Genomic DNA, 21,572 nt, shown 5'->3' on the forward strand with positions numbered 1-21,572 from the left:
GTAACGGAGGCCAGGCCAGGTTGTTCTGGAACTTGTAATGGAAAAGCGACATTACAATCAGACCGTCATGGAGGAGGACCTGAACCCACACGGCCTGCATAGACATCAAGCCAGTAAACCTCTACTACATCAACGGCTTCCATCTGACATGGCCAGTCTTCTATTTTTCTCGTGAGAGCAATTTCCAAGTTGCTTCTTCCATATGGGGTGTTTGTGTTCCCCTCTAAAGGGAAATTCTGTTTACCCAAGGCTGACTCTAAAAGGGGAGACAGTCTGTTGTCTCTCATGATGAGTGATGATGATAGTGGTTGTTTGGGGGTTTTGATATAATGCAGGCTGTCGTTGATGTAGACAGTTTTATTTACAGCATATGTTATACAGTACATATTTGCTTCTATGCTTTGTGTTGCTTTTGTGTGTTTTATGTTCAATACTGCCCCCGGATAAACTTGATTAAATAACATGTAGTTTTGGCTTTATCTTTTTTACATGGGATCTCTATATTGAGGCGGCACAGTGATGTGTGTTTTGCACATCTGCCTCACAGTTCTGAGGTGCCAGGTTCAAATTCGGCCTCGCCTGTGTGGAGTTTGCATGTTCTCCCCGTGCCTGCGTGGTGGAACTGGAAAGGGGTTCACTCTGTAGTCATTATTTTAAAATACTTGTTTTACTTTTTAAGGTTTTTATTTTTTTTTTGCTGTTGGTCGTCGGTTGGTTGTTGCTGAGTAAGAAGGGCCGTGACTTTAGGGTGGGACCACAGGACGAGCCGATAGATGGCGAACCACTCTGGCTTGCTGCTCCGTCATGTTTACACGTGACGACAGGAGAAAGAGGAAGAGAAGGTAAAGAGAGAGATGGGTGGGATAAGAGAACCTTAGGTGAGGTAGTTCTGAGGTTTTATTAAGGATGAGCCGAGGCACCATGACACTATTGAAAGTAGTCAAATTTTAAATTGGCAAACGAATGTTGTTTTAAGGGTCCTAATTGTTCTAAACACTATTTGTAATCATGAAATTGAATCGATCAGAAAAAGACGGGACGGGACAAGGCCGTTCAACCAGGCAGTGCGACTGCTTTGTGGTAAAGTGCCATTTACTCCTTTAAGCCTTCTGGGTGCAATACTTGGCCAGTCTTTAAACTTCCAGTGAATATTTATTGTTGTCAGAGCGAAAACAAACTATTTACTGTATTTTAATAGCTACAACTTAGATTCTTGACCAATCTTTTTGAAGTTCAAGTGATTATTTTGTCAGAGGCAAAACTAATCATTTGTTCATTTTAAAAGACAAGACTTTTGAAAGACTTACATTTGAGACAATACATGCGGTCAAACCACTCCATGTTGTTTTGGGTCCAATCAGTAGGTCTGTGCTCTAAATATGAAATGATTTTGTTCTTCTCTCTGGCAAGGCCCCCCCATTTTACTTTCGAAAAATCTCATGACATACCACCAAACAACAATGTTACAAAAAGTATGAATACTGAAAGAATAATGATGTGGTCCCAAATGATTCCCAAATGCACTCACTCAGTGTGAAATCTGGGCCTTTTTAATAACACAGAGCTGATTTACTGGTAGTAGATAGCCATGACCAATTCTTTTTATGAATGGCAACAGGTGGATACACAGGTTTGTTGCACCTCCTGCCATCTATTGCAAAAGCATCTGACTCTTCTGCCTGTCACTATACGCAGCTGGCTTAGATAGATGAAAAATTATGTAAAGTATTAGTAACCGATACATAATAATTTTCAGACAAATTAAGTGAGAAATTGATAATTTCCCGCTGCACCCCTGATCTCACGGCACACTTTGGTGCCACGACAATTAATAATTAAAACATATCAAATCCAAGATTATTTGTTTCAAAGCTCACTTTTTGCATGTGGAAATACGCTCAATTCTGCGACACGTGTATTACCCACAAAAGGAAGATTGTTTCTATTTCTATTGAATTTGTAGGTTTCAGATGCAGAAGATATGCTTGACAAAGATGTTTATTTATGTCCTTTCGTGATTAGTCCCTTTCTCCAAGCCATGACCACGAAATTTGCTGACTTTCAGCAATCAAGTTTTAATTGCCTTTTACCGGCCCGCTTGTTCACACCTTGACAGGAGCAATCTTCTTCTTTTCAGTCTTATTCAAATCAAATTATCCTTCATTTTCACAAGGACCCTTCAGAGTTTCCAAATACTAAAACCCCCAGTTTGCAGCAGTTGACAAAATGTAGGTTTACCATTCTAGACATTTGAGTATAGTAGGTTAAAAGGAAGAGAGTGGAGGAGAAGGTAGGCTGTTTTTTATTTACCCGTGTAATTAAAAGCAGATGTCAAGGTACAAATTTATGAGCTTGTTTAACGCAGCCCAACTGTTTGCCGATTTACTTTCTGCACTTGTTGAAAGACCATTTCGCATCTCCTTGTCCAACCCTTGGACTCTCTCCAGTTTGTGAAAATGTCTCTCCTCTCTCGTGGTATGATTAAGCCTTACCTCTGCTTCTGTTTGCAATACCTCGGAGCTGGCAGGTGTCTGTGTGATAGAGTTTTACAAAACCAACATATACAAATAAACTCCGTAGTGGGAAAGAAGCCTTAATTGAATTGTCAAACACAAATCTACCCAGGGACTAGATCTCTGTTTTTCTCTCTCTCTCACTCACTCGCTTGCTCTCTCTCTCTCTCTCTCTCTCTCTCAATTTAGAGTCTTCAATTAACCTAGCATGCATGTTTTTGGGATGTGGGAGGAAACCGGAGTACCCGGAGAAAATCCACGCAGGCACGGGGAGAACATGCAAACTCCACACAGCTGAGGCTGGATTTGAACCCGGGACCTCAGAACTGTGAGGCAGACCAGTCGTTCAACATGCCGCCCCAAATGAATATATTAACTATTAAATTAGTGATGCTCGGAAAAAAAAACTTACATTCACATCACACATAACATGAGCCAGTAATACTATAATTAGGACCCTTTGACTGAGTGGGTAGAGCACTCATCTAGGATTTGGATGGTTGCTGGTTCAGCTGCTCTCAAGAAGCATATTAGGGAAGATATTGAACAGTTCCTGCTAATGTTGTGTCCCTCACTGAACATCTCAACGTGAATTGACGAATGGAGTTTGGGAACAATGGTCTTTTTCTTTTTGGTTTTTCTCAATTGCTAAAACACATTTCTTGAAACCGTCACCCACTTCACCTTAAACACAAATGCAAGCTCCATTCGCAAAACCCCAGACCTTTCCTGCGACACCAAACTATACACCGACTCAATCAAAATGGAAAAACCCCACTGAACAATCATAACACATGTATATAAAAGTAAAATACAATGAGCACCTGCGTTTCAGATGGCTGTTTGGCAGACACAATCCTGGGAACACTCAGTTAAAGCAGCTTTCACATGTTTGAGTAGGCAATCAAGTTTGTGCCCGTTTTTTTTTTTTGCATGTGTAAAGGCTCAGTAAATCAGGCCCGAAATGTTTTATTGTTTTTAATATTACCAGGGATTTACTTATTTCCACACTTTTTATATTCATTAATTATCTTAGTAGGTTATCCAATAGGTTTTGTGATGTGCCAGTCTGAAAGATTTTATTCAAAACGTGCATAAACTGGAGGTTGACCAACGTCCCATAAGAAATTGTGTTCGACTTTAGATGTTCCACTACGAAAAAATTGGATATAAGCAAATTCTACTTCTTTGTTTCGGAACATACTCATTCAAATGGTTTCTATTATCACAAGTTCTCGTGAATTATTATTCTGCATGTAACATGCTCTCAGGCAGTACCAGAGCTACCAAATGTTACGGAACATCCATGTTTTGTTACGGAAATCACTGAACGTTGACTCGTTACGGTAGTAACACTGATTGTACTGATATTGGAAAAAAATATATAAATCCAGCATCTGACATTCCCGTCACGTCCACATTGAACAGCTGCTTGGTGCACGCTATTTTATTATGCCCCCTGGCTGCCAAGCCACAGAGGCGAATGTTCTCTTTGCGTCCGGTATCAGCGCATTGTAAGTCACTGATAATCACCTCCATGGTAGCGAATAAGCCACACTTATTACCATGCTTCTTACAAAGGTGTCACAAAGGCAGGACCAGGAGGGGATAGACGAAGATGATGTTCAAGCCATGCTTAATTGCTAAGCTATCGTCACAAGCATACGCAAAACATCCAAATGAGAGATTTGCTGAAACATTACATTTGTCACATAGGCCTGCTGGAGCCGTGTTTTCGTGGTGAGTAACCAACTGTGAACAGCAAAATAACCAACCAATTAATACGTATTTAGAGATATAAATAATACATATATAAAATAATACACCTCCACACAGGACGCCATGTCTGAACCGGAAATTGATTAGTACGACACGCCACACGTCACTTCAGAACGTGGGTAGGTTAAAAGTATATTATTATGATTAATAAATATTTGTAATATGAGATAAGATAACCTTTACTAATACCGCAATGGGGAAATCTGAATCGTTTCAGCCGCAATTGTGGAAATAGGAAATATAAATATATTATATAAATAGCATGCAAGAGAAGACATGTACAAGTACATTGCACAAAATAGAAACCAAAACTATTGTCCATACATAAACTATCCAATTCAGTCTATCAGCAATGTTATTTGTTTGTTTGAAAAATAGAGTGCTGAGTTTTAATTTTGATGTTTGAGATCTGATGAATCCGATTTAATAGACCTTTTTTTTTTTTTTTTTTTTTGGGGTGATGGAACGTCGAAATCTCATGTACTGGTACTTTGATTCAGGCTGCAACTGCGTCCGCCATTACACGGTTGATGTAATAAAAACATTAAAATGACAAATATTGAAGCTATAATTTATTAACGATTATGATTATGACTGTCGCAAGGTAATGTTTTGAAAATATGGAAATTCAGATAAATGTGGACAAATTGATTTTTTATATGTTGGCAGCTCTGCAGTACTTTGACACTGTGCTTCCATTTGCATTGTTTTCACTTACAACTTTTAAAAGTTTGCTAACACTGCTGCTTTTTAGTCTCCGACAATTTTGCTTTTTTTTTATTTCCTTTTGTTCCTCCGGTGGTAATGGTGTGTAGAGATCTAAGCCACAGTTGGCTCGGCTTCACATGGGTTTGTGTGGGGAGACGAGGGGGGTTGTCAAAGGAATCGGCTGGGCTTCTTATTCTTCCTACACTGCAGAGAGGCGGGAAATATAGAAAGGGAACGGCCCTGCTATTATCAATATTAATCTCTCTTTTTGGAACGGCATCTGTAGGCTATGAGTATTTAAAAAAAAAAAAAAAAAAAAACAACTCTGCTGATTCAAGAAAGCCATGTTTGAACTTGCTAATCTTTTTTTCCTCTACTTTTCGTGTCACTCCCTCCCATTCTCTCTTTTCCTCTATTACTTCACAAGCTCCTCTCTCTATTCATTTAGTGTGCCATTAACTCTCCAAGCTGTTGTTTGTTTTGCTACTTTAATGTGATTTTTTTCCCAACACAAAAGCAAGAAAACAAGCAACATAAAATAGCACAACTAAAAAATATAATAATGTGTAGGATATGTGTGTGCGTGTGTTTCTGTGATTGTGTGTGCATGTGTGCTTGCGTGCGTGCGCATGCGTGTGTGTGTGTGTGTGTGTGTGTGTGCGTGTGCGCACGTCCGTCTGTGTGTGTATGTGAGGCCATTGGCACTAAACTTACTTGGGTCCAGATGTTCTAATTATAGAACAGCTCTGCTGCCTAATGACAGGAAACACTGGCCCCTGTGTTTGTGTGTGTGTGTGTGTGTATTTGCGCGCGTGTGTGTGTGTGCATTGTGTGTGTATTTGTGTGTGGTTGTACTTTATTATCGTGTGTGTGTGTGCGTGTGTGTGTGTGTAGAAAATCAAAAGACATCGTAACACATTGAATGTGCATCAGACAAATGTTAATGCATTTCTGATCATTAACCTCTTGAACCCTAACTTCCTCCTTAAATTCTACTCTAACTACGTATTTTGTTTGACAAAACATGTTTGTGGTCCTAAATGAATTAAATGCATACGCTTCGCGTTCCACTTTGATATGCAATTTGATATATTATGCACTCAATGGCCACATAAGATACATGTGCACAATTTGATGCCTTTGCAAAGACAATCATGCTCAGGTTTGATTGACTCCTTATTTATCTGCATGAGAGAAGCAAATGATAAGAAACACCTTTTCAAAATGGTATGAACTGAAATTTGAATTGAATCTGAAATTTCAATTGAATCTATAATTTCAAACAGGGTGATAGATATACTGAACTGTGTGATCACAATAACAACATGATGAATATTACACACAAAATTTCTTGATAGTGTTAATAAAATAATGCAATAAATAGCACAACATATAAGAAGCAGAAAGTTTGCACATACACTATGAAGAGCCAATAATGGATTTTAGTATGTTTGTAGTACTTTTAAAGTCAGTCAGTAATTTAAGGCCTTCCTCAAATAATTTGACTTTCTTTTAAATGACATCATTGAAAGTTGTATCTCAAACAATTTCATCTCACATGTATATCGACAAGGAAACTAGCTGATGGTCATAGCTTGCTTAATTGAAAAATCAAGTTCAACTATTAATACACAAAGAGGAGGGAAAAGGAGAAAAGATGAATAAAAACACAGATGAATTGAACAAAAGGATGTCGCAGATCATTTTAGAGTGAGCAAAGATAAGAAGGCAAAGAATGACATTCTGAACTGAGCATTGCGTCATGTCATACCCCCCCCCACACACACACGCACGCGCGTGCGTGCTACGAGTGGGATTGTGGGTGTCAGACAGTTTAAGCGGCTTTAAAGAAGAAGATTCAAAGACGTAATCTGACTCTTAATTCTTACGGTCTCATCTTCTTGTGTGTTAGTGCTTGTGTGAGTGTTTGTAATAACCCAAGATAATAATTTGAATGGGATACAGTGAAAGTACAAGACGCTTCGGTGACGCTCTAAACTCAATGAAATTGTTTTTCTTTTCATCCATTCAACCATGCTTCAATATATTTTTGCTACTGTTATAAACTCTTGGTAACAGGCAGCATGAATGGCCGAATGTGGAGCATGTCCGCCCCACAGTTTGGAGGTTCTGGGTTTGAGTCTTGGCTCGTGTGAAGTTTGCATGCTCTTCAAATGCTCGTGTGTGTGTGTGTGTGTGTGTGTGTGTTTCTCAGCTTCCTTCCACATTCCAAAAACATGCATCTTAGGTTAATTGAAGACTAAATTGCCCATAGGTGTGAACATAAGTATGAATGGTTGTTTGTCTACGTATATGTGCCCTACGATTGGCTGGTGACCAGTTTAGGGTGTAACCCGCCTCCTGCCCAAAGTCAGCTGGGATAGGCTCAAGCTCACCCTTGACCCTAATGAGGATAAGCAGTATATGGATGGATGGCTTAGCTCTTGGTTCTCTTGCATCAGTGGATCACTTGCAAAAACATGTCCACCTCAAAAATAACACCTTCCAAATCATTTTGATTATACAGTATATTAGCCTTTCATGAGTAGAAACGCATTTGTGTCTTCGGTTATGATGACATCTACTGTAGTGGTCTCAGGCAGGTTCTTTTGTTTGTGTTTAAAGCAAAAATTAAGTAAGTTAAGTAGCTCAGGTTCTTAAACTTCTTAAACCATGTTTTTTTCTTCTTTCATTAAAGTGCACCAACCATTGCCAGTGTTCTACTTGCACATCATTACCTATCATCTGACAATAGTGGAGATTATGTAGATGAATTGATCGAAAGTAACATGTAACAGGTTATAATGATTAAGCCCATAATAACGAGTTGCATTCAAGACTGTGAAGAAAGATCGTTTACATTTTAGAAACTTCTCATTTGTTCAAGAACATTATTGCCTAATTTCAAAATCTGGACTGAGTGTCACTTGATTTCATTTGAGTAGTCAACAATGTGTCTTAGGGATGTCACTCAATGACAGTGTACTGTACTGTACTGCATGTGTGTGTGGTGGGGGATGGTCCTGGCCCATAGTTACTTATACTTGTAAAGCTTCTGGAGAGCGAACGAGAACAGTGGGGCTACACATCTCACGCAGGTGCACTCACACGCACGCACCCACCACGTACACACGCACATACACTTGATTTTGTTTGTTTTACATGTCAAAGAGACCCTTTCATCAGTATTTCATCCGCATACCGTGTACCATTTTTCAGTTCAATATACTGATACAAACATATGCAAACACACATTACACAATTATAAGTCAGAGGTTCATCCCCAAGGTGTTGGACAGGGTTGAGACAAGGGCTCACAAGTTCTTCCACACCAAATTCATCCAACAGCACCATTATGGATCTTGGTCTGTGCTGGAAAAGAAAAGGGCTTCGGTTAAACAAAGTTTGAAGCATACACTTATCATTAATTTCATGGTAAGAATAATGATTTTGGCCGGCACGGTGATCGACTGGTTAGCACATCTGCCTCACAGTTCTGAGGACCGGGGTTCAAATCCCGGCGCCGCCTCTGTGGAGTTTGTATGTTCTCCCCGTGCCTGTTTGGGTTTTCTCCGGGCACTCCGGTTTCCTCCCATATCCCAAAAACACGCGTGGTAGGTTGATTGAAGACTCTAAATTGTGAATGTGAGTGCGAAAGGTTTGTTTCTATGTGCCCTGCGATTGAAACAAGCTAGAAAACAAGCTAGAAACAGGTGCAGCAGTTTCCGTCGCTAACTTTTTAAATGGAAATATTGGGATGGATGAGGTGAGGTGCTCCAGTAGGCAGACGATTGAAAAGAAAACTGACCAAAAATGGTGCTGACTTTGGCAATGAAGAGGTTAAGGAAACAGAGAGTGTGGCTATGGTGGGATGAATGGTGAGCAGTGAGAGAAGAGAGAGAAGTGGAATCTTAGCAATAAGTGTCTTATAGATATCCAGGGACCAGAAAATGTGTTTGCATGGGTGAAGAGAGGGCCAATGAATCAAGATGTACAGTTCACAATGGTGGGTGTTACAATAAAGGGAACTTTGGTGACAAAGCAGATGGCAGCGTGGTGTACGATGTCTAGCTTTGAGCAGTTTTTTAAAGCTGATCTATGTATAGTGTTCATTTTAACGCGACGCAGTTCAGCAGAATGAGTCGATGAGGATTTGTTCCAGCAAAGAGAGCCGAATATGTTTTTGTCTCCAGAGACAAGAGTGGTTCTGTTGAAGATCATACATTGAGTTTTGCTTATCATTCTAACTCAATCATTTAATGTTGACCATGTAATAAAACCTCCTGGATAATTACTTTGTTTGAGGGTGCGATATATGACTTTTTGTCTTTCATTTTTTATTTTTTTTATACATCGGATAAAAGCTGAGAATGTGACCTCTGACCATGCACGTGCTTGTAATCGATACTGAAAATCTGCTTTCTTTCACAATGCTATAGTTGGACACAAATGACATACATCATTTGACAAGTAGTAATTATCCCTATGCCAACCGTCCCTCCAATCCCCAGACTCACTCACAAAGTAATTATTTTACATTCAAACATTCTCAGCAATGACATACTGTACAGTACAATGATGAAGGAGTAAAGACCAGTTTTTGTTTTCTCAGTGGAAATACACAGAACATAGAAACGCACACAACACACACACACACACACAAACACACGCACGCACTAGCTAACAGCATTAATAGGGGTCTGTTTTGTGTCAGGAAGGTCTTAATATGATCATTGTGCGAAACATGGAGCTGTCTGTCAGTCTAAGTTCATTAACTGATGATAGATCACCTCCAATGTGTGCGTGTGTGTGTGTGTGTGTGTGTGTCTGTGTGTGTGTGTGTGTTTACGCGCGTGCATGTGTTAGCGATGGCAAGAGAGGGGAGTGAGAAAAATCTCCATTTGTGTTTTGCCATTTGTGTGTACCCCCTCCGTCTCTCTAGTGTAATTTATAGCCCTCAATCGGAGGCCTTATCAGGTCCGGGACACATGGACGCCTCCTTCTTACCGCCTCCTCCTCCGCGTCTTTTAACTTCTGCACACTAACTTGTATTTCTCCCACCTCTATTGCACTCCTCCTTCTGCTTCAATCTGCTTTCCCATCCTCTCTATTTGCCATACTGAATGATGCCCTCTCTAATTGTAAAGCTCCCCATCCTCTTCGACATCACTTCTGCTTCTAAATCAGCTACCTCCCAACTCTCAACCTATCAAATGTCTTTTGCTGATACTGTAGAAAGACATTTGGTTAGATACCCGGTGCCAAGATACAAACTGTTTGATGTATTTGTAACGTCATACTCTCATTATTTGCCAGTTTATATTTTCAGTCATTATAAATGCATATTAGGCTATTTGAAGACTCAAAATTATTAATTTTCTTTAAACTTAAAATCCTATTAAAATGTGAATGTGTGTCTGTGTGTGTGTGTGTGTGGTTGTTTGTCTAACCCAGGGGTGCCCGGGGGCGGGCCTGTACTCAAAAATAGCTCACCAGTGATGGGACATTGTGATTTCCTAGAAGTGTTGTAGAAATTACCATTTGAAATTGTGAGACTTTTGCATATTGAACGGTTATGTTTCCTGCTTTGTTAAATAGTTTTTGATAATTATCGTGTGAAATTATTAACAGATGAATATTATTAGTAAAAACATATATCGCTTGTGTGCTGGAGCCTCTCCCAGCTGACTCTGGGAGAGAGGCAGAGTACACCCTGAAGTGGTCGCCAGCCAAACGCAGGGCACCTATAGAAAAACTGTGGTGGCTAAAGCTAATTAGTTAGTTTTTTTTCTAAGACAAATAGAGGATTAACTAGTTGGGCATTTGTATAACATACATAGATTCATCTATTTTCTACACTGCTTATCCTCACAAGGGTATGCTGGCGTCTATTGGGCGAGAGGCGGGGTACACCCTGAACTGGTCGCCAGCCAATCGCAGGGTAAACATAGACAGACAGCCATTTGCACTCAAATTCACACCTACGGGCAATTTAGAGTCTTCAATCAGCCTACCACGCATATTTTTGGGATGTGGCAGGAAACTGGAGTACCTGGGGAGAACACGCAAACTCCACACAGGGGAGGCCGGCTTTGAACCCGGGTCCACAGAACTGTAAGGCAGATGTGACAACCAGTCACCCATAATAACATATAATTAAAGATAAATTGAGCAAATTTGGTATTACAGAAGTGTGTATCAAACTGGTTGCCCTTCACATTCATGAGTACTCAAGAAGTCACTCTGAATAAAAAAAAAAAAGAAAAGAAAATCTGCCTGTGATTGGCTGGTGTCAATTTGGGGTGTACCCTGCCTCTCGCCCAAATATAGCTGGGATAGAGTCGAGTTCACCACTGACCCAACAAGGACAAGTCGCATAGACAATGGATAGATGGATATATACATATATATATATATATATATATATATATATATATATATATATATATATATATATATATAATATATATATATATATATATATATATATATATATATATATATATATATATATAGTATTTTTTAGTTCATAAATACTGTAAATGGTCCTGACAAATATATTGTGACATATGCTCATATGGCCAAACCCTTGTTTTTCAATCTACCAATACAAAGCCTGTATGAAAGATTTTATTGATGTCAATGAAAATCGAGACCTACATCTCTAAAATCAAATATTTATCATCGGAAGTGAAGGACATTTTAGTTTTCCAAGGTTGTTTGCCTGGAAGTATACTCCAGCATCATTCATCTGTGGCAGTGAATCAAACCTGTGACCTCTCAGTCAAGAGATTGACCTTTTCAATGCAGTGTGATGGCAGCGGGGATTAGTGGCCTGTGCGAGGCTTAAAGGTCCATTACATTTCATAGAGACATTAAAGGCTCTGCAATCATAATCAATAATGTTTAATGACATGGAGAAAGGAGAACTGATGATTTACTCTGATGTAGTTGATTACACGCATAGTCTGTACACAGAATGTACACACAAGGCATACACATGGCATGTACTGTGTGCAACAATGTTGTGTGTTTAGGATAAAAGTGAAGGCGGAATATTAATTATGTGGGATTAATGTACAGATGACTATTTGTTGGAATGAACAAGAACCAAATGGCATCTTCGTATTAAAAATATTGCTTAATATGTGAGTAATTCCTATTTTCAATATGTACCGTTAAGTTCGGCAAAAAGCCTCCAATTATAAATGCATTTATAAATGTATCCAACAATCCACTCATTCATCCATCTTTATGTATCTATGTTTTCAGCTTTTCTATACAATTTTTAATTGTGTGTGTTGTCTGTTAAACTTGGTCTCTCTTTCTCTCTCGCTATGTTACAGATATGGAGGCGAGAACAAGTGCAGGGTCATGGGTGAGCGGAAGTCGTCCTTCGAAGGTAAAAAACAAAACAAAACAGATTTACTGATAACAAATTGATTTGACCGTTGTCATTAGGGCAATATGTTCTTATTCACTGAGTAGAATGAAGTATTGCAACACCAAAGTACCCACACACATCAGAAATAAAGGGAAATGTAGAATTTGGTAAGTAATTAGGTAAATGATTATAATTAATGGGCAAAACAGTTGAGACACTCTAATTATATGATTGATACATCAGGAGTTGGTTGGAACCCCCCAGTTTCTCCGGAATCTTACCTCTTTGACTTACAAGAGATTTTGGAGAATTGTATTCTTCAAACCTTGTGGGAATAGCTTGAGGAAGGTCATTTTCTTTTCCAGCCAGATGTGCCCCAGTGCGCATAGCAAGGGCCATGCAGATATGGTTGAATGAATTTAGCGTGGGAGAACTTGAGAGCCCTGACCCTGACCGCCCATCACCCATCAAACACCTGCAGGATGAAATAGAACAAATAGTTTGATCCAAACTCATCCAAAGGAATGAACCAAAATTCCTTCAGGCGCACAACAAAATCTTGTCCAAAATTTAGGATTACAATGCAAAAACATGTTGTAAAGACCATACTGTATAGCCCCATGCACAATATGGTGAATTCCTCCAAATGCCTTTTTCCATTAGTTAAAATACAATAATACTGTGCTCCTACTGTTTATTGGTAATTTACTTCTCCTACTTGTGCTGTATCAGTGTAGTTGTCACTTCATCTGTCTCTTTTCTCTCTTTATCCAGAGCTATGCGGAAGGATCTCAATACATCACATCACATGACAGCCTCTCACCTCCTTACGCTAACTCCAGGCTAACAGGTACATGGCCGACTGAGTGGGAATTTGGCATTGCAGGTCTTTCTTGCTTTCAAGCTATACATTTTGATGATAGTGAGTGCAGATATTTAGAGAATGATTGATGTAAAATAGGAGCAGTCAACTCATCAGGCCAAAAGTTTCACTCTCTCGCTGTGTGCCCCACCCCGACTCCTGCCCCGGCGTGTGGAAAATGCCATGCAGTGTGTGCTCATTTACCCATGATGCACCATGCCTCTGGCCCTCTCGCCGATGTGGCGCCAGTTGTGAGCAAATGGCCACTGACACAGATAATCTGCCTCTCATTCCCGCCTTCTCTGGCTGTCTCCCTCTGTCGATCTCTCTCTCTCTCTCTCTCTCTCCCTCTCTCTCCCCCCCCCCCCCCCCCCCCCCCCCTGCCCCTTACACACTTAGAGCTTAATTACCTTTGACTGGATTCATAAAATATGGAAGATGTCAGACCTCAGACATCCATTTCTCCCGTAGCTCTTTTGCGCTCATGTTTTGGTTGTGGTTTATGGTCCGGTGTTGAAAACCTACACATTTGGATAAACAGGTGTTTGTATGACTATGTTATAGTCCTCTATAGAGGAGTGAAAGGCAATGTGTTTGTACAACAACAGCATTTAGATTGATTTAACATAACTGGTGCTGTATTAACAATCACTGGCCACAACATTAGATCGATCTGTACAATGTAACGAGAGCCAACACTATAGCTGCATCATAAATCCTGCCTTTAAAAGTATACTTGTACTCAGTTTTGTCAAAGATATTCATGTAACATGTTTCTTTTTGTGGTTGAAGTTTACAATGGGGTAGAACTGCACTGAATCATTCTGAGAGCTGTTTATTACGTATATTGTGATTACCTTATACTAATATAACACATATCCAATAGCAAAGCTAGTGTTAATATTGTGTTGTTGTCAATCAAAACTGGGCACTATTATCCTGTAGTGGCAGTGTCGGCGATGGGAGGGCATTCGGTCGGCCTGGGGGAGCACATTTTAACGTTCAAGAAATGCGTGCATGCATTGGACATGTGCACCCCCCCCACCCCAAGCACACACACGCACACACACACATACACGCACGCACACTCACTTTCAACACAAAGCGTGACAAAACACGTATTCAACGGCAATGCACTGGGTGAATTAAACACATGACTTGAGTTGAGTTTTTCTCTCTGTAACCAGTGTTGCTACAGTTACCTTGAAAAAGTCACTTACTGATTACTTTACTGATTACTTGATTTCAAAAGTAAGTTAGAAAAAAGTAACTTTTTAGTTACTTTCAGCAGCTGCCAAGTGACGGGAATGTCACTTATCCACAGTATAAAAAAAAGCATTAATTTAACCGTACCGTAATGGGTACGGTTGGTAACTACTTTTGGTGGGCATGGCCCACGCGTGCCCGCAATGATGCCAACACTGTTTAGCGGCACAGTTTATGATACACCTATACACCTTAGCAGGCGACCGGTTGAGGGTGGACCCCGCCTCCCGCCCGAAGATAGCTGGGATGGGCTCCAGCAGCCCGTGTGTCTTTTTACCGTATTATTTCACACCCTTTAAGAAATTATTGGTACAATTGCATTCATGGCTGTGACTGTTAACCTCACTAAAATCAAGGCACTGCAATTACACAAATGAATGATATTGCTTCAAAGAATAAAACAATTATTAAAATATTCATTTATCACTAACATTCCAACAGTGCTTTATCTTGTGCCTTGATGTTAAGTACACTGTACACTATGTATATTATGTATAAATATTGGCTGTTTGGTGGTAGTCTCAGTTTAGGGGAGCATCACTTGTGTGCTTGTTGCTTGTGTATTGTGATTTTTGATTTACCTTTAGTTATTATTGTGTGTGTGTTTGTGTTAAAAGGAACCCCTTGAAAATGAGATGATGCATCCCAAGGGGCTTTCCTTGAAAAAAATAAATACATAAACAAATAATGCACAATATAAAATATATTTTATCTTGAGAGGTGGCAGTACCAATCTGTTTTCGCGCCACTGACCATTTTCATGTGAATACATTTTTGGTTATTTACACCATACAGATACATAAACATGTTATATTATACATGCACAATATCTATTATTTACACACCTCGGTCGTATGCTGTATTCCGACAAGTGTTGCGACATAATGATAACGAAACAGTGGCCTAAAGTGTCATGTGTTGGTGCGCATTTTCGTGCTTTTATGATGACTGAAGCTCTCATCAGCACACAGTTGCTATCTGCGACTTACTGCGTTGTACACAATAATCTTGCAATGAAGCTTCACTTATTGTCGCTGCCCGTCACTGTAAAAAAAAGATCTGGAGAGTGGTAAATATAATCCATGGAAATTTGATAAAATTTACATTCTTATTTTAGATAGGTAAAGTCACTAAAATATAGGGTACATTGTACCTACACTATGTGTTTGACAACAGTAAAATGTGGTACCAAGAAAAAATTTGTAAAATCTCCGTAAAAGCCATTGGTACTACAATATGCATCACGTGACCTTTAACCTTTTTCGGATAATCCAAAGAGTATTCACAATAGGCAATATTCCATGGCTATAATATTACACATTCAATCATTTTTGTGATACAAATAAAATAAAACAAAAAACAAATTAAAGGATTAAAACCGATCCTTCTTGGAATGTTTGAAGGAAAACATAAATACATGGCTAAGAATGCCGACACAAGAAGAAATATAAAACTTTGACGTTCACTGAAATGATCCATTGTGTGTGCGATGTGTTTTGACAGTGTTGTGATTATACTATGTAGCTGCAGCGAGGAGGAGCATGAGTTAGAAATGGAAATATTGTATTCTTCATCTCCCACATGGGAACCTCAATTTACTTCGATAATGATAACACTAAGAGACAGAGACAGCCGCTGATATAGAAACACACACATGCGCACACAAACATGCACAGACACACAACACACACACACACTCTTCCAACATTGCATAGAAAACATCCTCCTCACTTTCCACTTGTGACTGTTCTCTGGTTCAGCAGAATAACTTCATTGTAATATCAGATTGTCTTCAGAGTCTGTTTGCTTTTCTGTCACTCTTTAACTTAGAGGGCACTCTAAAGCCAAATACATTGTCTCAGTGTCAATAAACAGACCTCTGAAGTTTTGTTAAATCAGTGATGCTATTTCATCGCAAAACAAATGCAAGAACGGGGCCTTGCCTATTTCCCTAAGTGTAGGGAAAAGGAAAAAGCATGGTTGCATGGCTATCTTGGGAATAGTCCGGCATGAAAGTGAAAAGTGTTCAAAAGTGGAGTATTGACTAAAATACACAGTGGTACTTGGACTTAATAGTTTCATTCATTCCATGACCAAGCTCGTAACTCGATTTCAAAAATCAATGTTCCCCATTGAAATGAATTGAAATGACAAAACACAGGCCTCCTAAAAAAAAAAATGCAATTATTTTTTTGTACGTGTGTTTAATGAAAAATAAATAGCGCAATATTGTAGAAGAATATAATTAAACATAATAAAAGAAAATGAAGTGCAATGGAGCCCAAAGTCACAAAGACACGCTGTACTATTTGTGTGGATGTGTACCTTTCAGGGGTTGTTTTGGCTTAGGGAGTGGTGTCAGGAACTAGAGTAAGTCAGGTTGGCTGGTTATTTCATTGTTAGCGTCTGCTCCTTGTGAGTGCTCTCATTTTGTATTTGTTTGTTTGACTCGTTGTCCTGTTCAATAAACAACTGAAAGTGCATCGGCAACTGGGGCTCTGCTTGCCCTCATGTGAGGGCATTACACTACCTTAATTGCTCAACTGTTTTTTGATTTTGTTTCACTTCACTCAAGCAACATTATAAAGACACAATGTCCATATTTAGATGTCAACCTCAATACAATAAACTTGGGGTCACCAAACTTTTTGAAACTGAGCTACAGTACTTCTTGGGTACTGATTAATGCCAAGGGCTACGAATTTGATACACATTTCGGAAGTATTTTGCTCAAGTAATATTAAATTATATGTCATTATCAATAATGAATGATATGGACCTACGTGAAGATACTTATCATGTTAATGATTCCTCACAATAATTATAAACAATCATTTAATAAAGCAGGAAACAGATAAATATGAATTTGCAACATTACTTCTGCAAGTGTCTACATTTTCACATGATCCCAAATGATCAGTGGTGAGCTATTTTTAGGGCAGGCCCAGGCCCATGTGGTCCTTGGGGCTACCTGGTGCCCGCAGACACGTAACCCCTGCCACACACAATGCCACAACATAGCAAAATATAAAAGTGTCTGTAAGTCATGTGACCTCCTTACAATTGCACATTACCCTACATAGGATTCTATCTCTGCAGACAGCACATCTGCCAATGCTGGTGAATTTGGTAGACCGGTCTGTACCAAGCTCTGTGTTCCAGCACAGCGAGGGTGTGTCCTTGGAGATGTGATAAAACAAAAGTATGTATTGGAATAACTTTAATGAGATTTTTTTTTCTCTCCTTTATTGAGTGGCTATGAAGTTGTGGAGTCAATAGTGTATCGTTAACCAATTAGTGAGAATTATGTACTTTTACTTGAACATGCTATTTATCGAAAATGTATATTTCGAAAAGAAGAGAAAAATGCTGCACGATTTAATTGACCCAACCTGTATGTGTTGTCAGAATGAACACGGCCTCTTCCTCCTGGTCTTTCTTTGCTTTACCCACTCTAACCTTGTCTATCTTTCTTAACTCGCCATCCGATTAGAGTGATGTTATGCTCTAGATAATCAGCGGAGGGATTAGTGTCATCTCAGCGGCCCGACTAGATTAATCTGCTGTTTTACACATACCACACACACCACACACACACACACACACACACACACACACACAGAAACCCCCAGTGATCTAGCACTAAAAACGATGTGTGTAAATGCATCAAACGATGCAACTACATAAGTGTCTTGTGATGAAGTGTTGTGAATAACTGTTTTTATGTTTTTCTTTATTATTATTATTGGGTCTTTGTGTGAATTTATGATGACAGCTACATTGGTCATTTTCAGCAGTTTGTGTGCAAGTGGGAATTTATGTGTTTTGGTTTCATAATGTATTACATACATGTGATAGCATACGATCCTTATGCAGTCTTGGATGGGTATTCGCATGTGCTGTATGTGTTCACCATTTCAGTTAGTTGTTGCATGAGTGTTTGTAAATGTGTGCATTGACTTGTGGATGCACTTCATGTGCCTGTGTATGTGGTTTTAGTTCATATTTCAGCACCGTATATGTGGACGAGCTACAGAACAGGTGCAAGCCCCCCCCTAACTGCCACCAACTTTGTAAACTTGGTGGTTTCATCTTATAAACAGTTCTGTTGGGAACACATGTTTGGAAGATGTCATTATTTCATAAAATGTCAAAATACTTACACATACGCTTTTGAAGAGGATGTCTTACATGTGAAACCATTAGTTTAATTTCAGTTGAGTTTAATGCTCGTTGACACACACACAAGGAAAAAAAAAGAGCTCACACACACGTAAGGGGCACGCAAACCCTGGTGCACCTCTTAAGATGGGGGCCTGAGGATGGTTCCTTGTTCAGGGGCACCACGACAGTAGCCAAGAAGCAGACTTCCATCTCTTCAACGACTATTACCATTTTTACATTTGTCTGCAGCAGCACTCACGTTGTGACCCTCCCGGCTCCAAAAGTCCAAGTCCTTAGAGATGAACTACTGCAGCCAAAAAAAACTGAAGTACAGTATACAGTAACAAAAGATTTGACTGGTGTTGTACAGATTAGTTGTTATACTTCAGTTTTGTGAGTCAATAATATGATCCCAACCTTCTCAAATATCATTGTATTATAGATGATACACAGATTATACCGTTGATTTAACAGTCACCTCTTGAATTTACATTTTTAGCAGTTAGCTCCCGCATTGATGTCTAATAGCAAAACGTTTTCTTATCATTATCAGTCAATTTTGGGGCACTATTTCCCTCTCCGAGGGTTCGTTTTTGTCCCTCCGAAACCAATCGTCGAAGTGGGGGTCTGATCAAACATTTTCAGCTGCACACATTTAGGGGCACATTGGGTAAAAAAGGGACACATGGGTAAAAAGTCTGGGGTAGGGGGGGTACGTTACCCCCAGGGCCCCGGTTCCGCTGCCTCCAAAGGTAACGTAATACGACGTCAAGCTCTTAAAGCATACTTGGCTATCTGCTAGTGTATTGTGGCACGGTAGATTGAAGTCAGCACAAAAGCCTATTTTGGTGCAAATTTGTGCTGCTTTATACGCTGTACTAGTTCATACAGCAAACCTTTTGTTTACATTCTTCTAACAAATAAAAGAAGAGAGCGAAGTCACGTGGTTTGTGGTGATGCATTTTAGCCTGCTTGTAATCTTTTACTGTATAAAACTGAAGCGAACCGAGGGGACACAGACTTTAAAAAAAATAAAAATAAAAAAATTAAAAATAAATAAACCATGAACTGATTCAAAACAGAGAAAGTTAAACACAGTGAAACCTCAGTTTACGAATGGCCCCGTTTATGGACTTAATTTATCAAGAAAACAAATTACCCCGGTTCAAAGAGCACTATTTTCATTTTACGAACAGTTTTGGTAAGGCCACAGAAAGCTCAGTTGTGCTTTTTTTCACACCACGTAAAGATCATTGTCTCCATGCGTCGCACATTGCAGGTTTGATAGTAAACCTAATCATAATTTACAGTGAAACATTTTATAAATGGGCATCTTTTGTATCCAAGTTGTACATGGGCAAAATAAGCCATCCATCCGTTGTCTATCTATGACAATCAACACACTGGATGCCACATCAGTCAATCACAGGTCACATGTAGACACAGAAAACAATTCACATTGACTTTCACACAGTCACTGACTGGGAACTGAACCCACCTTACTTGCATGGCAGTTAGGCAAGTTAACTGCAACACCGTCAGCGGCTGGCTGTAATGATGAATATATTGCTTCATCACCAACAATTCTGTCAGTTCTGTTGAGTAATCATGTTTTGAAGCATTTAAGGAAAAATGAAATGAACCGTAGATTCAATCAACTCATTTGTGTTCAAGAACCACCATGATGGCAGCTACTTCGATGCAGAACTCCACTTTTGCAGGCATCATTAATCTACAGATACTGGCATCCGGAGAATATTTCACAGAAGTTCTCCCATCCCATTAAAACAATGTTGCATGGATGAAGTAGGTTGGGGTGCGAATCCAGGTTCCAGCCTTCCTGTGTGGAGTTTGCATCTTCTCCCCTTGCTCGTCTGAGTTTTCTTCAGGTGTCTCGGCTTCACCCCCACATTCCAAAAACGTTCATTGAAGACTAAATTGTCCGTAGGTGTCAAAGATGGTTTATATGTGCCCTTCAATTAGCTGGTGACCAGTTCATTATTTATTGATTTGTGTACGTGTGGACAGTGTGCACATACATTACTCACGGTCAATAGACATGAAATATAAAAAACAAATAAAACAAAAAACAAACATGAACAACCCCAAAATTGAGGTGCACAACAGCTAATACAGACTCATAAAATATACAATAAATAACAAGACCAAGAACATGCAAACTCCACACAGGGGACCCAGGTCTTCAGAACTATGAGGCGGATGTGCTCACCAGTCGTCCACCGTAGTGCCAACCTCCATCCATCCATCCATCCATTATCTGAGCCGCTTATCCTCACAAGGGTCACGGGAGCGCTGGAGCCTATCCCAACTATCATCGGGCAGGAGGCGGGGTACACCCTGAACTGGTTGCCAGCCAATCGCAGGGCGTAGTGCCAACAGTTAATCAATTAACCTGTTTTGAAATTTCCTCTCAATAGATGATTGAAATGTAGTTAACAGCCCTTCCCAATACAAACATTGAATTTTCAAAATGGACATTATTTGTTTTACTATACTATACGGTATGTTTGTTTTCAACTTGATGTCCGTTTTGAGACAGGCCCTATTGATCATATGGGAACCATATCTTGTTCTTCAACTGTGTTGCATATTCTCATCAGGTTTGAAGCTGAATTGGATCGTATCCCAGCAGACTTTGGGAAAGAGGCAGGTCAGATCATTAGCCTATCGCATGGCGCATGTAGACAAACAGCCATTCACCCTCATATTCACAACAATGGGCAATTTTGTCTCCAATAGACCGAACATGCATGTTTTTGGGATGAGGACGTTAGACAGAGAACCTGGAGAAAATCCACACAAACATAAGGAGAACATGCTAATCAACACAGAAAGTCCAGAGCCTAGATTCAAATCCCGATTCTCAGGACATGCT

The 21,572-nt window shown here is 39.6% G+C and overlaps 1 protein-coding gene across 8 annotated transcripts in view; it reads left to right on the forward strand.

Annotated features, from left to right (window-relative positions):
• Positions 1–21,572, forward strand: part of LOC133465315 (transcription factor 4-like) — a 193,873-nt gene that overhangs the window by 42,485 nt on the left and 129,816 nt on the right. For all 8 annotated transcript variants that reach the window (XM_061748005.1, XM_061748004.1, XM_061748010.1 and 5 more), the window contains exons 4-5: positions 12,347–12,402; positions 13,159–13,234. In XM_061748005.1, the coding sequence (XP_061603989.1) occupies positions 12,347–12,402; positions 13,159–13,234 (132 nt within the window). The remainder of the gene's footprint in view (positions 1–12,346; positions 12,403–13,158; positions 13,235–21,572) is intronic.

This window comes from Phyllopteryx taeniolatus, chromosome 15, assembly GCF_024500385.1.
Source record: "Phyllopteryx taeniolatus isolate TA_2022b chromosome 15, UOR_Ptae_1.2, whole genome shotgun sequence".
In the NCBI taxonomy this organism is placed as follows: domain Eukaryota; kingdom Metazoa; phylum Chordata; class Actinopteri; order Syngnathiformes; family Syngnathidae; genus Phyllopteryx; species Phyllopteryx taeniolatus.